Genomic DNA, 24,173 nt, shown 5'->3' with positions numbered 1-24,173 from the left:
TATTTTGATCCACGTGTAATTCAATCCTGCTGTAGCGCAAGAAAAAGCTGTCCTCTGGGTTACCTGACTTGCTCTACCTAAACTAATGCACAAAGCAGGAACATGGTGCTTTCTACATTATGTTCAGATTTGTCTTCGTTTTGGTAGTGGACTTATTCCTAGCTTGAGGGGAGCCAGCATAAGACCAGAAGAGATTAATTAGCCCGCCAACCCCCAGATTGCCCCATCTCTGTGGCATCTTACCTTTGGTTGCGGAGAGCTGGGATTTATACTGCCCTCGGACCAGCCGGCAGGTGGACCCATCCCCGTTGCAGACTCCACAGTTATCCTCCTTGATGGTGCTTCCCAGCTGGTGATCGCAGCCAACAATCTAACAGGAGAGAGATGTGTGATTCAACCAGGTGCCTACTGTAGGGATCCATCGTGAGGCCCATCACCATTCAGGGACCTTCCCTTCACTTTTGAGGAAGGCTAAAACATGCTTCCCATAGAGGGGAACCAATTCAGCTGGAATTTCAATCAAGCTAAGGAAGAAGAAAAACAGCATAGACAAAGATGCTTTTACAGTTCAAATATATAAACAGAAAGAGGGGCGTGGAAGAGGCAGAGACAGAGGATGGGGGCAGGCAGGGGAAAAGGGAGAGAGGAAGATCTTGACCTATTGATATTATTGAGCCTTAATTAAAAAATCATTCCCAGTGTAATAATTATGATTCACTAAAATTACAAAAATACAATTATGGGAGAAAAGATTTCATGGATTATTTTCACGTTCCATATTGTTCCTTAGACTAGAAGCTGTGTAAGGGTAGGGGTGTGGTGTGTTAGGTCCATTCATGTACTCTGAGCAACCACTATGGTGCTAGGCAAATTGTAGCCCTCAATAGGAATTTGGTGAATGATAACAGGTGAAAGAGTTCTACCACTGAGCCACCAAGGCTGCTGAATTATAATGAAAATGGTTCCTTTTCTAGCTAGCACTTCAACTAAGAAAAGAGAAACAATCACAGAATCAGCCACCAGAAGCAAGATTACTGGATGTGTGTGCAGTGGGAGAGGAGCGTTGACGTGGAGGGTGGCAGAGAGAACCAATACTGAGGCCCTCTCTGCCTGGCTATGTCCTACGAGGCACAATACAAGTATCTCATTAATTCTGAGAACGATCATGTAAGATATCTCCATTTATAGCTGAGGCCACAAATCTGGCCAAGGTCACTTTGGTAATAAGCAGCTGAGTTCTAAGCACATCTGACATAACATTTATGCTTAGTCCAAAGCAGGCTTAACGAAATCACAAGCACTTATCATGTATGTGGGCAAATTCAGCTGTACTTTTACTCTTTCCTTTCCAATGCTCAAGTTCAAAAATATTCAAAGCCAAACTGCATCAAGTTGTACTTCTATAGTTCCAGTTAGATCTAGTACCAAAAGACCTATTCCACTTCCAAATGACTTCAACAACTGTCTTCGATTAAGAAATAAAATGAGAACTGTAGTGACATTTGAAGGGGCTTCTTTCCAGAAAGTCCCCACAATCCGTTGTCTTTCAAAAATCCAGTTGTTAATATGACCTTTCTTTGAGGCTTGATTTTCTTCTTTGTACTTTTAATTATTAATTGCAAACACATGTTTAGCCAAAGGTTTGAAAAATACCACTATTTAGAATTGTGTTATATATGTGCTTTATTTTTAAATGTGGTAATGTGCATTTTTTATACACAGGCATACAGGCATCTTTAAAAATAAATGACAAAGCAGTAATTCTTTCAATGATTGGGCATTTTTTGAAATACAAAGATGTCAAGAAAACATAATGCCCAGCCCTTAAATGGGGAGCAAAGGAGGGCTGGTTCCGTCCAGAGGGGGGTCATTGTGGTCAAACTGCAATTCACGTCAATATGTTCCCAGGCTGCAGTGAAGCCTCTTCAGAATTAACCCAGGCTCCATCCATACACACCCAACACATGCTGGCTTTAGACTTCAGTAATGTGTTTCTATGGAGCTGGAGTAAACTTATTATCAAAATTTTTATCTGTAGATGAACCCACATAGGAGCTAAGTAATTCCATATTCACTTGTATTCTGAACACAGTGTGAAATGGGAGCTCAGAAGTAACTTATTTACCACCACCACCAAAAAAGTCACTTAATCATTTATCCAACAACGACCAAGATCTGCTATGGGTCAGGCACTGTGTTAGGAGCAAAATCCAAAGGGTTTAAGCACATATGGTCCTACCCTTCTGGGACTTAGAGTCTAGTAGCAGAGACACGTATTATTTAAATCATCACACACAATCAATGTAAAATGATAATCATGATACAAACTATAAAACGCAGATCCATGATACTCTGAGAACATAAATTATGGAGAATTTGATTTCTGGCTAGAGAGGCCAGAGAAAGCTTTCCTGAAGAAGAGTCTTTGGAGCTGAGATATCAAAGAGGTTCCAGAGTTAGCTAGACAAAAGGGACGTGTTGCTGTGAGTTGTACTGCACATTTTTGTCATGTGTAGATACCTACCAGCTAATTAGAAGGTAATCCAAAACCAAATTTGGCAAAAAACAAAAAGGAAAACAAAAAAATGTCAGAAGAATGAACCATAGGGTTGCCTTAGTAGGGTCGAATCCTTTGGGAAAACAAAACAAAACATTGCAACCCTAATTTTGGCTGTATTCAAAGAACCATCGACTCAGGTGTTGTTCTTTGGGGTTGGAAAGAAATGATCTTAATCTTACAAGATACTCAGCACTATAGAGGGGGATAGGCAGGGAGCATGGAAATTTACTCTCAGGTGTCTCAAATATAACTATGCTTATTCCTTAAATTAAAGAAATTTCAGGTTTCTCAAAAGATTTAACTTGCTCTGGAGAATTTTTAATGGTCTCTGATGTCTCTGAAGAAGCCAAATAGGAGATTACCATGAAAATCTCTCTCTAAGCCTAAAGATTTCTTATGGCTCCAAAGCCATTTTAAGAAAAGAAAAATCCAACTTCACAGATCCAAAGTAACAATCTATTAGGAGCAGCTAAATAGAAGATGACATACTTTAAGGCTAACTTGACCAGACCACCAACTTAGAGCTCTTGATGTAAGTTTATGGACCTCAGGATATGAACCAAGTGAGTTCTAACCGGGCTTTGTTTAACTTTGGAATTGAAAAGACAAACATCTCCCTGACACACTTTTTCTCCCTTTGTATCAATTCCTTCTTAAGGTGCCAAAATATCCTTACTCAATTATTTTTAAAACATTGGAAGACTTTATCATCAGATAAAATGTTCTTATTTTGGTCCCAGTAGAAAACTGTTTGCAGTTATATCAAGAAAATCATTATTGACGTATCTCAGTCTGTCTCAATGTGTTGGTCTGGAATAACAGAGTAATTAAAAATTAGTTAAACTGTGACTTTGAGAGCTATTATTAATAACGAAGAAAAAACAGAAATAAAGAAATGGGTTTATTTGGCAGTTATAATGATAGATCTCTCTGCGCCTTTGCACATACCACTATTTCTGCCTAACGTGCTCTTCCCCAATTCTTTATTTGGCAAACTCCTACTCATCCTTCAAATCCCAAATTAAGTGTCTGCTCCTCAACCAAGACTTTTTTAGTTTCCAGAGTGAATGGCCTTATTACTTTATGCTTCTTCAGGCATTTCTTCATGAGTCTATGTGGCAGAGATTACTGGTTGCTACCCAACATCCATCTTCCCTATTTTTTTCAAGAACAGAACTCCAGTTTTATTTGGGGTGGCAATATGTCCAGTTAAAAAGAACACATTTTTTTCACTGGCTTTGTGACCATTTGCAATTCATGAAATAAAAGTGGAAGGGTTCTGTGGGACTTCTGGGAAGACTACTTAAAAGAAGTTGACTTAGATGACCCCACCTGCCCCCTACTCTTCTTCCTTCCTGTTGGCTCCAGTGCCAAAATGAAAAATGAGACAATCCTGAGAACAGAAGCCTTGCAGTAAAGAGGACAGAACAGAAAAAAAGAGCCAGGTCTTTCACTTCACTTAGACTGATTGCATCTTGTCTTCTTTTTTTGAGAGAGAGTAAATCCTTTATGTGCTTATGCTATTATTAGTTTGGGGTTTCTTTTATATACACCCAATTCAAATAGTTGTATAACTTATACTGTGTTTAATCTATTGCTATATCTGTCTCTGTATCAGCTCATGGGCTATTTGAGAGCCCATGCTTCATTAGTCTTTGTATTTCTGTTGTTTGGCACAGTGTTTAACATTTGATGTGTGCAGCGAATGCTGGTGAATCAATGAAACACACAGCAAACAAAATGGTTTGTTAATGAAGCCACTGTAGGTGACAGGTAAGCAGCCTTAGACTGCAGTCATTGATGACACACATGTAGACAAAAATGTGCATATATGTGCATACGTGCGCTTATTTGTTTCTGTGTACACAGAGGAACAGACATATAAATGATGACTACATATCAAACCAAAACCTCTGTCCTGATGCACGAATAAGAATTACAATAAAGGGCTAGTATTTTTAAGAGATTATTTCCCAAGTGCACCTATGCTCATTATTAGTGAAATGTCATAGAAGGCAATGTTCAGGTCACCGAGTTCCCAGACCCACCCCATTCTGGACAAAACATTAAAGTGAGATAATGACCACTCATAACTTTGGCAACCACATGGAATTTCTTTGTAAGGGGTGGAAAACTAGCTGAGTATTTTGACCTAATGTATTTTATTCGTATTCTGCTACTAGTTGTCAATTTGATACAGTGGTGGGACCTCCTCTGTATCCCTAGTAGTATTTTTTTTTTTTTTAAATAAAATTTTTATCTCAGGTGATATAAAAAGTGAAAAGCTCCAAGATGTTTTCCTTGTTTAAACACCATTAGTGGGTCGTCAACTTCTGCCTTGCTATCTTGATTGTAGGCTTTTTGCATATATATACACGTATGTATAAATACAGACAAACAGTCCTTCATCCTATTTTTGAGTAGAACATTTTTCTTCATTCTTCATTCTCCTTCAGGATTTACTAATGGAAGGGGGGAGAACCCTCCCTAAACAAAAACTAGGATGATAATATCCAGTTATCATTAGCTTATAGATTTCAAGCATGCCATGCGGATTTTAGGCATTAGGGCTATTCTGCGTGCTGATAGAAGTCTCTCCCTTAGTCTTGCAGAGCTGATAGTAAGTGAACAGGCAGAACACAAGACTGAAATTCTCTAGACACTGAAATATGTATAATAAAATGTCTTCACTACGAGCCACAGGAAAAAGAAAGATTATTATCTGAATAATTTGGAGAATGTAAATAAACACAACCCACAAGCTGACACCATGCCCCAAACTGACGTGCTTAGATGGGTTCACACTGGCTACATTTCAAATGGTTTCCCATAAGGACCTCAACTTCTAGCATCAAATACTGAGCCAGTGATGTCAAGCTTTTCTTGATCCAATACCATGAGGTAAGAAACTTTTAAATCCCTTTATTTTCAGCACGGGGAAAGACAAACATGGAAAACTAAAATCTGATCACAGCTGCTCTTGTTTATAATTATTTAATTCAGATAGAACTTTTTGTGGAAGAGTAAGTGCTTTTACACACATTATAACTCATTTACTATTTAGGTTAAGAGGAAAGGTAGTGTATCCTTAACCTTAGCTTCAAAACGTTTAGATATTGATTGATTTGCTTATGCTTCACCTTTTTGCAGAAATATGTATAGCATAATACATATAATACAAAACAATAAAATAAAAACAATGGGAAGATGGAGCAAAGAGAAAAATAAGAAAGATGAGTTAAAGCCAGGAAGGGGAGAATTATACAGAATATATAAAGTCCTATACATTTGTTAAATGGGGGTTACATATCTGGATATGAGGAAAACATGAGCAATTGCAAGAGTTACAGCATTTACTGTATCTTTTGGAAAATGTGTAAGATAATGTGTTCCTTGTAGGAGACACTCAATAAATATTTATGTAATGAATGAATGACAAACTGGCTCAGGAGAACCGTAATTACTCAAAGTACTGAAATCCTAGATATACATCTGCTGTGAGTTTTCTGAAAGACAACGCCATGTAACGGTGTCCCAGTAGCAACTCAGCAAATAAATACAAGACCTTTCAAAGAACTGACTCTTCAGTAATCTTTGATGAACCCTAATAGTCAGGGAACATTTGATAAAAGCAAACTTTAAGGAGTCAAAACAAATCATCCAGGTACAGAGTATTGTGATGGTCAGATTTAATCTACAAACAGACTTTATAACACTTAGGGCTGGTTGGCAAAAATATGGCATATGTGCAGCTATTTTCCCTGCCAGGACCCATGACAGACATTGCTAATCAACTGTAGCACTCTTTGCCATTGAGATTTTATGTGGCTCCACATCTTCTATGGCACTGTACTCAAGAGGCCAAACTCAATAGACGATGGCTGTTATTGGAGGAGACTACACCAATTTACTATTCCAGAGTCCGGGAAATGAGCTGGCTGACCATCTTTTAGATGATTCACTGCAAGTATCTCTCTTAAAAATAGCATCCTTGAGCAGTGTGAAGAAGAGGCGAGAATGACCCCTGGATTGACAAAGCCCACATGCAGCTGCATCCTCACATCCAGGGCCTCTGTCCCACTACCATGGCCACCATGCCCAAGAGAAAGTCTCAAGAGGATGCCAGAGGAGACAAAGTCAAGGTGAGGGATGAGCCAAGGACAAGATCAGCAAGGTTACCTGCTGAACCTGCTCCTTCAAGCCTAAATAGGCCCCTGCAAAGAAGGAAGAGAAGGTACCTAAAGGGAAAAAGGGGAAAGCTGATGTTGGAAAGGATGGGAATAATTATGCAGAAAATGGAGATGCCAAGAAGGAATCAGGCACAGAAGCTGACGGGGCCGGCGATGCCACGTGAAGTGTGCGCGTGTTTTATAACTGTGTACTTCTGGTGACTGTACAGTTTGAAATGTGATTTTTTATCAAGTTTTGTAAAAATGCAGAATTCTGTTTTACTTTTCTTTTCTTTCTTTCTTTCCTTTTTTTTTTTTTTTTTTTTTTTTTTTTTTTTTTTTTTTTTTTTTTTTAGCTATGTTGTTAGCACCAGAACACTTCAGTGTTGTTTTTGGGAAAGGGCATATGTCACTTAACAGAATATTCTGGAAGCTAGATTGACATGGGGGAAATACCTTTCCTTTCTAGTTTTCAGAAACTTCCTCTTGGTTTCCAGGAAGAGGGATTCCTTGAGGTTGACACACATGAGGCACCTTGGCACAGACACCTTGTGGTGTGAAAAAACTAAAATTCATTTTTATGTCTTCTTCTCCCTCTGCCTTTACCATAGCCTTGACCCCCTTAAGCCCAGAGACCTATTGGAAACTGACCCCAAGAAATGGTTCCTACTATGTCAGGCAATCTGAACTTCATAGTGTCACCATTGAGATAGCATCCTTCAAAAGAATTTCTTTTTCATCTTAATAATTCAGGTTAATATTTCTGCCATTTTCACTTCATTTCCTGAAAGTCAGGGTCATCTTATGAAAAGTTCTAAAACAATATGCTACATGTGAAATGTCAACCCTCTCATGGTTCACCTCCCCTTCCAATTTCCCTCAACTCCCTTCTCCTCTCCATCTTCCCATGTCCTTCATGTTATTTGTTATGCTCCACAAATAAGTGAAACCATATGATAATTGACTCTCTCTGCTTTACTTATTTCACTCAGCATAATCTCTTCCAGTCCCATCCATGCTGCTACAAAAGTTGGGTATTCATCCTTTCTGATGGAGGCATAATACTCCATAGTGTATATGGACCACATCTTCCTTATCCATTCGTCCGTGGAAGGGCATCTTGGTTCTTTCCACAGTTTGGCGACTGTGGCCATTTCTGCTATAAACATTGGGGTACAGATGGCCCTTCTTTTCACTACATCTGTATCTTTGGGGTAAATACCCAGTAGTGCAATTGCAGGGTCATAGGGAAGCTCTATTTTTAATTTCTTGAGGAATCTCCACACTGTTCTCCAAAGTGGCTGCACCAACTTGCATTCCCACCAACAGTGTAAGAGGACTCTGAAAAACAACCTGAGGGTTTTGAAGGGGCTGGGGGTGGGAGGTTGGGGGAGCCAGGTGTTGGGTATTAAGGAGGGCAGGTATTGCATGGAGCACTGGGTGTGGTGCAAAAACAATGAATACTGTTATGCTGAAAAGAAATTAAAAAAAAAAATTATTCTACTATGAAATTAGAACCAGCGAAACATTTCTTCATAATTTTTTGATTCTTTGGGAAATTAGGAAGAGGACTGATTGTTGATGGAAAATGAAAAAGAAGAAAAGAAACAACCTCTTCATGTTATCCCACTAAAATTCTTTGGTTCTGTTAGAACAAAGGAGAAATGACTTCCTCCTCTGAGGAGCTATGAGAGTAAATAAACTATGAAAAAGTGGAAAAAAAAAAAAAAGAAATGTCAACCCTCACTTTAACCTTCCCTACTCAGAGCTTCCAATGAAGACTTCATTGGATTTTATAGTGGCTTTCTGACTCTGGTAGTCCACTGAAGAAGGGAGCGTGAAAGTTGTTGTATACTGTTAATGATTGTCTGTCTATGTCCTGCCTGAAATACCATGATTGTTTATGAAAAGTATCTTTAGTAAAGCTGGACACTGGCTTGAAAAAAAAAAAGTTAATATTCTCTTAAGATTTGAATGATTTCAAGTACTTATAACACTGAGATTCAAACAAAATAAATAACTTTCCCCAAGGTAACTAACAAAACCAAAATTCCAACTTGGGTTTCCTGACTACAGGTTATAGTAGGATGTCTATGAACCCTGAAAAGACACAGTATATGATATTTATTGTGGCAACGGTGAATGGTGAAAACAAGGTTGATTATTCTTATCAAGATTATGGCTACCAGAGCAGGATTTCTGCCCAGGGATGAATAGGTGGCTTCATCTGAGCTATGTGACTTGGAAACACATATAGGAAGTAAGTGGGAAGGTAAACCCCCATCTGTACTGGTGCTTCACACCTCTCGAATATGAGAAAACAAAATCCCTGGCCATTCACAAAGGTGCTAATAGTGGTCCATGATCTATGTTTAGTATTTTCAAAGCCTAATGGAAATATATTTACCTGCCATAAAACCACGTAAGGTTCCCCCAAGCCCCAACCATCTCATTATACAAATAAACTGAATCCTGATCTTTATTGCATTTATATTTTACTTATACTCAGGTCTTTAAGTCATAAAATGGGAAAACAAATTATTACTTAATACATGCAGTGTTTTGAGTAGATGGAAACTTCCAAAACACAAGGCCCATAGGAAAAAAATAATAAAGAACACCTTTGTGTTACAAAGTTAGGAACCACTGGTTTAGTCCTTTGTTTGTTGTTCAAATACCCTTGGGAGGAGTAACACATGAATTTGTCGATTATACTTAAATTAAACTAAACCAGTGGAGCATAAGGCACTATGCTGGTTCTTATGGTGCTGTAGGGAATACACATAAGTAGTAGGCATGGTCCCAATCTAGAGCGAATGGGTTTAATCAGATAATTCCCTCAAAATAGGTGAGAACAGAAAAGGAGTAAGATCTCTAAGACTGAAGGTCAGAGAGGTATGGACGTAGAGAAAGAAGGGAAAGCTACCTAGAGAAGAGAGAGTAAACTAATGTTTGCCAAACACTTGCTATATATATCTTCTCACTTATTTTTTTTTATTGAGATATAATTGATATATAACATTAGTTTCAGGTACAAGATGTAATGATTCAATATTTACATATATTGCAAATGGTCATCACAATGAATCTAGTTAACATCATTTAATTCTCCTAATATCCCTGACATTATCCTCATAATATCTCTCATTAAATGTCTATTTTGCAAAATAGACAAATATATATTTTTTTAAATAAAACTGAGACTCAGAGAGGTTCAACAACGTGTCTAAGATCACACTTTTGGGACAGCGTTGAAGCCCAAGCTGAATAGGACTATGTCATCAAGGAGTGATTCCTCTATTCTGTGATGTATTGTGTTCCTATTGGGGGTTAGAAGGGCAATGAAGAGACTGGAAGAACGGGATGAACATGTCTCTGTCAGTGACAGCTTGCTGCCAAAAGTGATATCATCCTATAGCTCTAAGTACTGAGACTGAACTTCAAGAAAAAAGTGGGATCTTTGCATTTGGTAGCTTTGAAAATATATTTTCAATGGGCACGATTTCTTTTTTGAGGGAGCGATTGAATTGGTTTAAAACATTAGTTGCTTTTTTTCAACAGCCACACAAATGCCACAGGGAAATACTGGCAAATACCCACAGGTTATTAGGCCAAATGGATGAGGTGTAGTTCTTCTATACTCTAATTCCACAATGTGGAAAAAAAAAATATGTGAAGGCATTAATTCCCTTTTTTCCAGGCAAAGATTTTCCAAAGGGATCGTCGCAATATGTGACAGTCTCTCCTCTAGGTTTACCAATCACTGGTAGGACGACCCAATTTCCTCTTGGATTCATTGTAAGAGTCCTTACAATGGCCCACAAGCTCCTCTAACCCATCTGAGTTACCTCTGTGACTTCATCTCCCTCTGGCTCACTCTCCTTGCTATTCTCCAAACATAGCAAGTGCTTTCTTATCTTAGGATAGCACTGGTTATTGCCTCTGACTGGAACATTCTTCTGTAGACACCTCCAAAGCCTCCTTTAACCCTTTGTGGGAAACTTTCATCTTCTCAGTAAGCCCTACTTTGACCAGACCATTTAAAGCAGCATCCCAGACCCAAGTTCTACACTATTCTATTTTTTTTTTTAAATTCTATGGCACTCTTTTTCTAACATAATTTGCATATTAAGTTTATTGTTTATTTTCTATTTCCTACTAGAATATAACACCACAAGGCCCTAGTGTCCAATAATATAACAAAGAATTAATAAAAATTTGTTGAATGAATGAATGAATTCTGTATATACACAAGGCCACAGGGGAGAGGGATATATTATGGTTTCAAAGAATTTTCCTCCTTATCCCACCCTAGAACATAACAACAGCTTCCACCCCTTAAACTCTCTGCCACTAGTTCCAAAGACCAAAAAAGAGCTGTCAAAAAGAAAAACATCTCTATGGATGCACCATTTTATAGCACTATAATCTCCACTTCAATTTCTACTTACTACTTTGCCTGCTATGTCTTTAGTCTTTCATCCACTACTCCAAAATTGCCTTGGGGCAAAAATGTTTATTATTTTTTTTAAAGATTTTATTTATTTATTTGACAGACAGAGATCACAAGTAAGCAGAGAGGCAGGCAGAGAGAGAGGGGGAAGCAGTCTCCCTGCTGTACAGAGAGCCCAATGTGGGGCTCGATCCCAGGACACTGAGATTATGACCTGAGCCGAAGGCAGAGGCTTTAACCCACCCAGGCACCCCTAAATGTTTATTATGTTTGAGAGAGTCTCCCTCTTATCTCTTCTCCACTAGGCACAGTGCTCCAGGCTCCACACTCCAGCTCTGACACCAAATCTGATCTGGAAGCTCACTTTGAACTCGGTCTCCTGAGCCCCTGACTTTTTGGCTCTTCCTAAGAGACTTTGGCTTGGACAGTCCGAGGCCTGACTCTTTCCATTACTCCTCGTGGGCTCCAGCCTTTGGCGGTCATTTGGCTGGATCAGAACCATCGTCCTTTTCCACCTCCAACCTACCCATCCCCACCCTCCTCAAAGGGTAGGGACTTCAACCATCTCTGTGGTTAAAATCTAAAGGAGAACTCACCACAATCAGATGTGACCCGGTACTGTTTTTTAAGGATCCTATTTCTATTTTCTTTACTATTTGAGCTAGAAGTATTCTCCTGTGCTCCTTACTGCCTTGCTTATCCTTATCCTTATCCGTATTACCTGCAGTTCTAAAGATGTTGGGCAATCACCACTGGTTTTGTGATGTTTATCGTTTTACATTATTAAGTAAATGGAAGATGAAACAGATGTCCAGATTAGAGGTTTGAAACCGCTAATAGAATAGTGAATTTATTAGATTGCAAATATTTTTAAGAGTTTCCAGCACTGCCTTTCTTGAGATCAAGAATTTAATCGCTTAATGGCTGGATAAACATACTCTGAAAGTGAAAAAGAGAATGGCTAAGTCTTATTTCCAACATTTATTAAATTTTTTAGGTGCTCCCAATCTCATTTATGTTGCTCCTTTCCTGTTTATTTCAGGGTCTGGGCCAAATTGTTTTGTGTAAATTTATTCCTAAAAACATCTGGGTTTTTTTTGTTTGTTTGTTTTGTTTTGTTTTGTTTTCGTTTTGTTTTGTTTTTGCATATCGTTTTCAGTTAAACTTGTCTGTCTAGTAGGCTTCAGCAGAAAATTCTAAGAATTATCTTAGCATAGACATTTGTGCATACAGACACTAGCATTCATTCTCGGCACATGGTCAGTGGACTTTTCTTTAACAGGCTGTCTTCTTCCCTCCCCTGCTTCCAAAATTAGGGTGTCTGGAGAATGTGAAACAAAATTATACAAAGGCATGACCTCCAGCCTTGCTTCTGTCTTTCAGACTGTGAAGTACCCAAGAGGGAAAGTGTTGAATTTGGCCTTGCTTCACATGGCATTAACTGTAATTCTTTGTGAATTGTGGTGACATCATGGTATACTTTGACATCACTGCTCAGACTCCCTTCTGCTGCTGGGCATACAATACATAGTTTTTGTTCAAACACAAGAGTCCTTTGTTGAGAAGAAAAGATAGCAGCTGGTCTTCTGCTCTGGTACAAATGTGGATCTTATTGGAATGTGTCTGTTCAGTAAGTCACCACAAAGTAACCATTCTGCTATGATGGTCAGAACTCACTCATACACATATCTCTGGGAAATTCTGGGAAATTTTACATCTAAAGAGTTCCAAATTTCAGATGTAGCCATAATTCAGCAAAATTCTGTGTACAATAAAGCTCTCATTTACATGTTTAGATATGTTACCTGAAGTCAATATTCTCAAAGCAGTAGTACGCTGTTTGTATGTGTGCATTAAGAACAGAAGTGAAGAGAAAGGAAAAGTAAAGAGAGAGTTATCTTTCTCCCCAAATAGTTCTGCTCCACTGTAACTTTCTAAGCATCTCCTATTCCCAGCCAGAAGGGCCTCCACCATTTCTTGGCTCTCAAATAAATTCCTGGTTACTTCCCAAAATACATTACAGTATACTAATTTGAAGCTTCTGGATGGTGCTATTAGTATTCTGATTCAAAGATAGTCAAAAATGTCCTCAACTGATATATTTATTTCCTTTTCTTTTCCTGGGTTCTCCATGCCATTTCTGTCCTTGAACAGGGCCTGATAAATTGATCAGAACGGAATTTACATAAAAATATCATCTGTTAGCTACCTCTAAATTTCTGTCCCATATGGCTGTAATGCTAGCACAAGGCAGAAAATTTTCAGATCAGCTTGAGAAACTAAAGGTTGTGAATCTGAGATTACTCCCAGAGGAACAAGTCATACCCAAAAATATTTGGATGGGATAGTAAACTTCTTTTACTGAAAAAAAGAAAAAAAAGAGTGTTTTACTCTCTCATAGAAAAAAGAGAGCCATGACATGATCCTCAGTTCTGCATGAGGCTTACAGTTGTTAAAAGTATTTGTTCCCCCTCGAGAAATTTTATACTGAAGACCAAGATCATAGTGTCCCATCTCAGCCTTTTATCTCTGGCCATTTCTTACCTTGGAACATCATTACTTATACCAAGAATCTACATGTTGTGTAGTCCTATGCCACGGGAGAGGTAGCATGACATCAGAGGGGGAACAAATGACTCAACCTGGATGTGATGATTTATTGCCTTTGCCTGACTATGTCACACCCCCTCGGTATGAGATTCAGTTCTCTCATGACTTGCAAGAGGATAATCAGATCGACTTGATATACTTGTAAAGATTTCATGTGATAACTTACAAAGAAAGATCTACTACAGGGCCTACCACATAACTACCCAGGAATTTCTGGGATAATTCTATTTTCAAATTTTCCATTTTATCGTCCCTATAGTTATTGGGCCACATGTGTTGATTTCCTTGGTAGGGGACATGTGGTCAGTGAGCAAATGGAAGGTATTTGCTCCTATATGTGAAAATGTGTTGTAAAAGGTGCCTTGCTGATCTGGGCACCTGGAGCCTGGTTGTACAGAGTCAAGTTTGTAAAAGCTCTGGTCCATTTTAGTTTCTCTGGATTTGACAACAGCAAATATAAAGTAAGATCAGGATCCCAATCCCATGGAAGAAATAAGACTCTCCTATAGAAGGCAGACCAGATGGAGCTTCACTGAAATTTTTTTAATTTTTATTTTTTTAACTTCCCTCTACTTTGTGAAAGTAGCCAATGAAGTAGCAGTGAGTTTGGGAACCGGAACTGGGATTTCTTAATGATTCTGTTAGAAATGGAAACAGCACCTCTAGAATTACTCTGGAGTAGCAAGTCATGTCCTCTGCAGCCCACTCAAATGAGAGGAGAATGCTTAGGATTCTTAAAATATCCTTAGCTCTCCACTTCTAGACCGCTAATCTGGTTAACTTGGGGCCACTCTCAAATATGGATTAAGAGAGAACAATCGCGGGGCACCTGGGTGGCTCAGTGGGTTAAGCCTCTGCCTTCGGCTCAGGTCATGATCTCAGGGTCCTGGGATCGAGTCCCGCATCGGGCTCTCTGCTCAGCAGGGAGCCTGCTTCCCTCTCTCTCTCTCTTTCTCTCTGCCTGCCTCTCTGTCTACTTGTGATCTCTCTCTGTCAAATAAATAAATAAAATCTTTAAAAAAAAAAAAAAGAGAGAACAATTGCTAAATGTCTTTGTCAACACAAAAGAGACTTCTCAAGTTCAGTCTTCTAAAACCTGAAGTCTGGGGGAAAATACATTTTCAGGGGCTAGAGCAAGAGTCTGGGGTCCTGTTTGCTCCATGGGAGCCCGCACCCATATGAATGTGTTAATATGACAGCCGAATATAATGAAAGAAAGTGAGTACTCAGCACATTCAATTGGTATAAGAAATATTCAGTATCTATTTATTTTAATGGGGAACAAACCTTGAATATGAATGTGCAAGCCAAAACAAATAATTTTTTTTTTAAAAGGAAAAGTAGCCTGCTTGAAACTGGGAATTTGAAGTGTTTCTTAATCAGAATTAGCCATATAAACCAATAAAATAGCAGTCATAAAGTCCTAAGAGAAGCATGGACCTGCTGATTTTTAATGGGCCCCAGATTTCCTGAGTCTAATGGAAGGTTAGCTGCTGGATGTGGTGACTAGATTGGGTGGGAAGAAGACTGATGGTTACGCCCTTGGCTACCCTTTCAAACTCTATCTAGGCTTGTGAGTTCATGAAAACCAGTTGCATTTTGCTGAGTCATTACAGTTTTGGATATGGCAAAAATAAACTGCCCCTTCTTTCATTTTAGACAAAAACAAATTCACTCAAAGTTTCCGAGATAAAAAGAAAGGACAGCATACATTTTTCCCATTGAGAAAGATTAAGAAAATTCCACTGGCCACCCACTCGCATTCATAAAAATGAACTCTTCTTCTTTCTTATAATAGTCCTAGTTTAAAATCAGCTGAAACTATAAATTTCAAATCTGACAGAATTCAACACTCAGCATATGTCTAATTTGAGAAACTTAAATTCACACTTAAGTTTAGAAATATTTTAAAATCCAAGTTTTTTGAGTTATAATTGGTTTTTGGTCAGTTTTTTAAAATCGCCTAAAAAAGAGCACAGAAAGCTTATCTATGTGCTTTCTTCTAACTTCTCTAAGGATACCCAATTACCTGGTTCAGGGCCTTCTTATTTCTTCCCTGTCCCCCATGGGTAAAGAGGAACGGAACTTTTCTTTTTTTTTTCTTTTTTTTTTTTTTTTAATTTATTTATTTGAGAGAGAGAGAGAGAGATCACAAGTAGGCAGGGAGGCAGGCAGAGAGAGAGGGGGAAGCAGGCTCCCTGCTGAGCAGAGAGCCCGATGCGGGGCTCGATCCCAGGACCCTGAGATCATGACCTGAGCCGAAGGCAGAGGCTTAAGCCACTGAGCCACCCAGGTGCCCGGAACGGAACTTTTCATGGCTCATGCAACAATCATAATTTGGCCATACTAAACCAAGTAACATTTAGTCTGCTTGTATTACGTGTAAGTCATATAAATTTTGGATAATTGGTTTATATTTCAAAAATATGCTATGTGTCCTTATCAATACATCTGTGTGAACCTAAAACGGAAAAGTCACCAAATTCTGCAAGGCTGGATCTACCAAATAACCACTATTTGCTAGAAAAACACTATTTAACCACTGATTTTAAGGTTTTTGAGTGCTGTCACGTCAAATGGATCCTTTGCATGGTTTTGACCTCATGCCATTTTCTACATTAAAATTCCACTTTTATTAAAGTTAAACTATTTTTCTGTAGGCGCAGGCAAGTTACAAGGAATCATTCACTGGGATATTTATCCCAGAGTAGACACATACATTTGTTAGTACCGGCATGATAATTTTTATGAGTATGGTGCTGCCCAGAACACGTGGGCGCTGATTTGTAAGTTCGATTTTTAAATTCCTTCTAATGAACGTGTCAAGACCAAGGACACATGAATTTCCTTTGTTGCTTGTCTCAGCAAGTGGTCTTCCCAGCTGAGGTCTGTGAAGCCTCCTGTTTTGTGGCTAGTGAATGGCAGTTGCATCCGAGTTGACAGGAAGGTAGAAAATAAACACTGTCAGCCACGATTATTCTTGAAGAGTGGGAAATTATACCAAGAAACTGTAGACTGTGCCGAAGGATACTTCTCACTTATCAAATCTGATGTCAAGAAGAGACAACAATAAATAACTAGTGAAGAGGGAAAGAATCACGATTCCCAGGAAGCATCTACTGTGGGCCAGGTTCTGTCAGGTGTTTTGCTGAGCTAACAAAGCCTGACAGAAACTGACTGCACAGGTGACAAACCTGGGCAACTGCCTTAGTCCTTCCCTTCTTTTTCCTGTCTAGAAAATGGCAGACTTGGCGTTCCAACCTCTTTCTAATACATCATTCCTTTTACACTGGGCCACCTACTACACCAGGGGACTTTTAACTCGACAGTGTGTATATTCAGAGGAGCAGGGAAGCACCACATGTCTGGAGCAGCTTCTTCTATGAGGACACACTGTTTTAAGACACAGTTGTAGTCTGTACCACTCGGCTTCAAAACCTAGCCTACCACGCATCCATGTGCACTCAGTTTGTTTCTTAGCCCTGGCTTAGGGCATTCAAAAAGGGAAGATGCTTCCGAAGGACAGTCTCTAGAGAGACAAAAACTTCCACATATGATTCCAAGACCTTTTCTACTAGTATGAAAATAAGCCCTTCTGTAAATTTATTTTCAACGCTTGCCTGTAGCTTGGCTTTGGCACTGAGTCGGCCATTACCTTAAACAGAGGGAAAAACATCTCCAGTAGCAGCTGGCAAGACAAAGGGGAAGGAGGGGATGAGGGAGGAGGAAGAGAATGGAAAGAAACTGAACGCAGTCCAAGCACAGCTCACATCTGGGCGGCTTAACCCAGCAGAGACCTCCCAAGCCCTGCCAATGGCCAGTGAGTATGACCGGCAGGTGAACTTTGGAATTGTACCACGCAGTGTCAGGAAGAAGAAAACCCCGGCAGAGACACTGCCCGTTCTGTAGCACGCTGCCGTGAACACCCTGTTCACACACAGGGTACCTGTCTCTGCTTCCCCACTGGCCTGGGGTCAGAGGCCAATGCGTGAGGCAAGAATGACGCGGCCAATATCAAAGCACCTTTACACGCAGCCCTGACCCTCTCTGTCAGAGGCAAAATAAAAACATTTGGAAAGCAGGTGAACAGAGTGTTTTCACATTAGCTTTTATTTGAGAGCCTCACAGAATTCCAGAAAGTGGGAGCATGGGCAGCTTTAGCTCCGGAAACGCTCAGGATTCCTGTCACAGGGGAACCGCAAAGACAAAACGAGGACCACAGGAAGTGTCAGTTGGGTGGGAAGCTGGCATCCTGCTTGTGCTTCTGAAAGAGCAATTCTGTCTCTGGGCCTGAACCAAAAGCTGTTTCTACCCGTTTCTGTAAGAATGTCCTAAAGTGAGGGCAGAATCCGCAGTTGAGTAAATCATGCATTGCTTACAGTGTGTATAGACTCAAGGTTGCATTCCCGGACCAAGTGCTTATCTGATAGCTCCCCAAGTCCCACGTGTTTTGCCATGGGATTAGAACTTTCTTTTAGACATCACTGCTTTCTCAACTACAATGCTATTCTCAACTGCTTCTCAACCCAATGCTAAAATGCCATTGGGTCTCATTAGATCTTAAGAAAAAGGCTCCGTTTTGTACTTGGCATTTAAATTGCAGACGTGGACTCAGCCTGCCAAATGTGTTCATGCTATCATAAATCAACATCCCCTCCCCCCCATCCACAGCAGCCTGCAGCTCTCTGGAACACCTCATTGGTATGCAAAGAGGCCCAACTATACTTTTCTTTCTTTCCTGCAGACAGCATCTCACTATTTTCATGATCACTCTCTGAGCTTGTAAGCAGCAAAGGGAGAAAAGGTAAGGAAGAATACGAAATTCCCACACCCAACCTCTTGTTAATTGCCTCCCAGAAGCTGAAGAAGTTTCTGGGCCATGATCTCCATCACAATGAGCAAGTCCTTTACTGGGCACCCTGGATGGGGGTGTATTGTCCTAGCTGTTAGAGGGTAAACAGCTGAGAAGTCACAGCCATGCTTTAGAGAGCTTTATAAGCTTCTGGGTATAAGGGGAGTAGGCAGAGCTGGTGAGAATGAACAATGGTACAGTGGCTGTGGAAAGCAGTATGGAGATTCCCCAATAAATGGAACATAGAATTACCATGTGACCCAGCAATCCCAGGTCTGGATATACATCTAAGAGAACTGAAAGCTAGGACTTGAATGGATATTTGTAGGTCCATGTTTCTAACAGCATCGTTTCCATGAAAGTGCCCATCAACAGATGAATGGATAAACAAAATGTGGTCTGTACTGTTAAATTAATTAAATAATGAGGGCATTAGACTCTAATGTCATGGCAGCCTACAAATCTAAGCCTATATATGCCTCAAGGTTACAAAATCAACACAGTAAGGATAATCAATCACTAACAGCTAACTAGGCTTTAAGTTATAGCCACTCAAGTAATTGCCTCTCTTTGCTTCTGTACTTTAAATAAGTGTCTCCCCTGGCTCCTGTGGGTGAGGTCCCAGTCATGTCCAAGGTGATGCTGCCTGATTCTAACTGATAAATGCCCAAATAAACTCAATATTTTTAAAATGCCTGTTTATCTTTTTAAACAGTTCATACCATGGAATATTTGTCTAGCTATAAAAAGGAAGGAAGGGGCACCTGGGTGGCTCAGTGGGTTAAAGCCTCTGCCTTCGGCTCAGGTCATGGTCCTAGTGTCCTGGGATCGAGCCCCGCATTGCGCTCTGTGATCTGCAGGGAGCATGCTTCCACCTCTCTCTATCTGTCTGCTTCTCTGCCTACTTGTGATCTCTGTCTGTCAAATAAATAAAATCTTAAAAAAAAAAAAAAAGGAAGGAAAATCTGGTACATGGTACAACAGGGATAAACCCTGAAGACTTTCTGCTAAGTGAAATAAAAAGCCAGTATTACAAATATTGTATAATTCCTGTTATACGAGGTACCCAGAATAGTCAAACTCATAGACACAGAAAGTGGAAAGATATTTACCAGGGGCTGAGAGGAGGGGGGATGGGGAGTCACTATTTAATGGGCATAGAGTTTCAGCTGGAGAAGATAACAACATTCAGGGGATGGATGACAACAACCACTATAGAGCATTGTGTATGTATTTAATGCCAGTGAACTTGAACTGTAAACCTAAGAATGGTTAAAGCGCTAAATTTTATAATATGTATATTTTGCCATAGACACACACAAACACATAGGAAGTAGAAAAGCGACAGCCACAAATAATTAATATAGAGATGGAACTGGGTAAAGAAATACATGCATATAAGTAGATATGTGCCATGATGTTTGCTTGTAGTTGTTGAGAACACAACTTTGTAGTGATGTCATTACTGGAATACCAGCTGGTCCTGTTGGCCTTCTTTTATGTGGCCGTGGACACAACCCCATGTGTTGGCACATCCTGTTCTTCCATTGAACAGACTTTATATGGACTCTACCATACTACATTGTTCAGTATAGAATAGCACAGGGTAATAAAATATACTATTCTATAGCATAGTGTAGTATAGTATAGTACAGTGTAGTGTAGTACAGTGAGGTTTAATGTAATGCAGTTTAGTATAGTGTAGTGTAGTAAAAAGTATAGGGTAGTATAGTGTAGTATAGGGTAGTAAAGTATAGTGAGGGGGCAGTATAGTATACTGTAGTATAGTATAGTGTATGTAGTATAGTATAACATAATGTAATACAGGATAATGTGGTGTAGTATAGTATAGGATAGGATAAGATAGTGTGGTATAGTATAGGATAGGATAAGATAGTATAGTATAATATGGTATAGTGTAGTATAGTATAGCATATGTAGTATAGTATGGTATAGTGTAGTGTAGTATAATATATGTAGTATATGTAAATATGTAGTATAGTATAGCATAATGTAATGTAGGAAAGTGTAGTATAGTATAGGATAGGATAGGATAAGTGTGGTACAATGTAGTATAGTATAGCATATGTAGTATAGTATAGCATAATATGATATAGTGTAGTATAGTACGGTATAATATAGTGTATGTAGTGTAGTATAGTATAGCATATATAGTATATTATGATATGGTATAGTGTAGGATAGTATAGCATATGTAGTATGCTATACTACTCAATAAGTAGTACAGTATAATATAATATAGTGTAGTATAGGATAGGATAGGATAGTGTAGTGCAGTATACGGTAGTATAATCTAGTGCAGTATAAGGTAGTGTAGTATAGCATAATATAGTGAAATGTAGTACAGAATATAGGGTAGTATAGTATGGTATAGTGGAATAGCGTTGGAGCCAGATGGATCTGAATTTGAATTCAAGCTCTGTTACTTATTAGCTGCATGATCTTGTCCATGTTCTCACATCTCTCGATGTCTTGGTTTCTTTTGTAATATGGTTCCAATCATACCTCTAAAAGCTGTTATGAGAATTCATTGTAAGAATGTAAAGCTCTTAAAGTTGACCAAAGGGAACAGCTCTTACAACCATTAATTATAACGACAAATATGGCTGGGGAGCTGAGGAAATTATTCTCTGCTATTCTTTAAAACTCAAAAATGGAGCTTTCATTTTCCATATAAGTATTATTCTTTGTTATTCAAGTGACTTAATTTGGCCCCTCAGAAGTTGCCCACTGGTCTAAGATAAAGAAGGAAGATGGGATTATCAGAGTAGGTATCAAAAACTCAGGGAGAATTCACCACCATGAACACATTTGCTGGGCCCTTAGCTGGCTGCCTAGTCTTGCTGTTCCTCAATGTCCGACTTATTTATCTCCATGTGTCAAACACCTCTCTACGAGGAAGAAAAGTTTCAACAGACAAGATATAATAACAGATTCTATATAGGAACATACTCCCTTATCAATACAGACAACTGAGAACTGTCTCTATTTGTTTGAATGAGAGAATAGAAGGTCTTATGTACTAGCTTTGGGGTACAGATGGGACCCGTTTCTCATCAGCCTGGGAAGGGTTGATGGAGGAGGTGAGATGTGAGCTGTGAGCTAAGGAAAGGCAGGAGTCCTTTGGAACAATACAGGCAGGCTGCCAAGTCCCCCCCAAATCGGAAGCAGACTAGAAGGCTGGCCTGGGGCTTGAAGCCAGGTGGGTCCTGATCCTAGGACTGGTATTGTGCTAGATACATTCCTCCAGGCTGCACACCAGAAACTTCTTCCTTAAAGCCCCACAGAAGTCTTGCTGGAATCCATTAAAACACTGTTTGAACCCTGGTGAACTTTTGGCTGAAGAAGAGAGGAGGCTCATGTTTGCAGCAGAAGGTTCATCTTGTCCTAGTACAAAAAGATTTTAGAATGAATCAAGACAGAGGTTTTCCATGGTTTGTCTATCAATATTAACTTCTGAGCAACTCCAGGCCATCAGATTCACCCACTAAAGGATGAAAGCTGTACCTCACAGTCCAGAGAACAGAACAACTCTGGGGGTACCTACTTTCTCATAGACAGCAGCCAGTGGCAAAATCATATCCATTTATTAACCTGGAAGAGCATTTTTTCATGCATGAGCCCACACTCTCGTACCCTGTTAGAATTACTAATAGCCATGGAAGATGGTAGAACTTTAATGCAACTTGCAGAACTATTGCCTTAAGAAATTAATTCCTATAAGGGGAAAAGATCTGGGATATTTGTCAGACTGAATCTCTAAACAGCTAACGTTCTAGATTTTGAGAAAGTTCTAAAAGCCTTTGAAGCTTCACACACTCAATAAAATCTACTTTTATGTGGATGGAATCCCTGATTTAGAAATATACAAGCAATGTCATTTGCGACGACGTGGATGGAACTAGAGGGTACCATGCTTAGCAAAATAAGTCAATCAGAGAAAGACAACTAACATATGATCTCCCTGATATGAGGAAGTGGAGATGCAACATGGGGGTTAAAGGGGTAGGAGAAGAATATATGAAACGGATGGGATTGGGAGGGAGACAAACCATAAGTGACTCTTAATCTCACAAAACAAGCTGAGGGTTGCTGGGGGGAGGGGGTTTGGGAGAAGGGGGTGGGGTTATGGACATTGGGGAGGGTAGGTGCTAGGGTGAGTGCTGTGAAGTGTGTAAACCTGGCGATTCACAGACCTGTACCCCTGGGGATAAAAATATATTATATGTTTATAAAAAATTAAAAAAAAAAAGAAATATATAAGCAAGTAAAAATTTATAAAACCGTCACCATATCCACAGTCATATGCAGCAATCGCTAAGAAATCCCTAGTGGCCATAACTGTATTCGCTGTTCCATGCCCTGGTCATGGTTAATCGGTTCAATAATAGAGACACTTAGATTAGACCAGATTGTCTTCTCTGGCACTTAAAAAGTGACTGGAACAGAGAAAGACAGAAGTCTTCCTCCAAATCTATGTATATCTGCCTTAGTTCATATGCTTCCTGAAATCTGGCCCTTTGGCTTGTCCTTTAATTCTAATCCCTCAGTAACTGTTCTTCTGAATAAATAGCTGATATTCCTATTACTGATCCTATACTTCCAATAATCCCTTCTTTTGAATTTTGATTGAAGAGGATACATTTCTATTTTGTAACCAAAAGAACTTGAGCAGAGATACATATTTTGCTGGGGGGGGGGGTGGCATTTGTTTTCCTACACTGAAACTAAGTGTACAGAAGGAAACTCTGTTAAATATCTATTCCTAGCATTTTTAGGAGGGGAGAGAAAAAACAAATCAAAGGAGTTAAAGGTTTTGAGAAATCTCATAGAATAGAAACGGAAGTGAAGGAAAATAATGTGAAAGGAAACCAATAGTAAATTTACAGTATTCTATATTTCAAAGGCAGTAGGCTTTTAAAGATAATACAAAGCTGGAATCAAGGGGAAAAAAGATATCATAAGATATATAATTTCAAGAACGGGGAATTTTTTTTTCCTTTTAAAATAACCATTGGCGCTTATCTTAAGGTTTTAAAAAACTTGAGTAGGACTGATGAATCACAGACCTGTACCCCTGAAATAATAATACATTATATGTTAATTTAAAAAAAAAAACCTCAAAAACTTGAGTAGGTGCTCCTTACCTGATATTCAAATGTTGTGTTTTAAAGACTTTAATGTGATCTCAAATCAACTTAGAATAAATTTTCACAAGAGTTCCTTTTATGCAAGAGGTTGGCTATATGTGTTAGCGTCTGAGCTTTCCTTAGCTGGAGGACAAAATCAGAGTAGAAGCCTTGCTCACGATAACCAAGCTTCTGCCTTTGCTTCTTTCTGACAGAGGCTGGAAAACCAGTGGCCCATACGGCCCCCAATTTTTGGCATCTGGTTGTACATTCTTATAGGCCTGCAATTCAGGAAGGGTTACTTGAGAGGGCGCTATGATTCTGCAAGGTGGTATGATAAAATGAAAAGTCCAAGTTTTAAAGTCTGACATACCGGTGT

The 24,173-nt window shown here is 39.3% G+C and overlaps 1 protein-coding gene and 1 pseudogene across 1 annotated transcript in view; one reads left to right on the top strand and one right to left on the bottom strand.

Moving 5' to 3' along the window:
* The window catches only part of LOC111156589 (ADAMTS like 1), a 934,723-nt gene that overhangs the window by 290,142 nt on the left and 620,408 nt on the right, over positions 1-24,173 (bottom strand). Inside the window, exon 6 of the mRNA XM_022517576.1 lies at positions 244-370. Within this exon, the coding sequence (XP_022373284.1) occupies positions 244-370 (127 nt within the window). The remainder of the gene's footprint in view (positions 1-243; positions 371-24,173) is intronic.
* On the top strand, positions 6,655-6,914 carry LOC111156582 (annotated as a pseudogene).

The sequence above is a fragment of the Enhydra lutris genome, unplaced genomic scaffold, assembly GCF_002288905.1.
Source record: "Enhydra lutris kenyoni isolate GAN:26980312 unplaced genomic scaffold, ASM228890v2 scaffoldscaffold47, whole genome shotgun sequence".
Taxonomy (NCBI): domain Eukaryota; kingdom Metazoa; phylum Chordata; class Mammalia; order Carnivora; family Mustelidae; genus Enhydra; species Enhydra lutris.
Note: the sequence above shows the minus strand (reverse complement) of the source record. Positions and strands in the feature narration are given on the sequence as shown.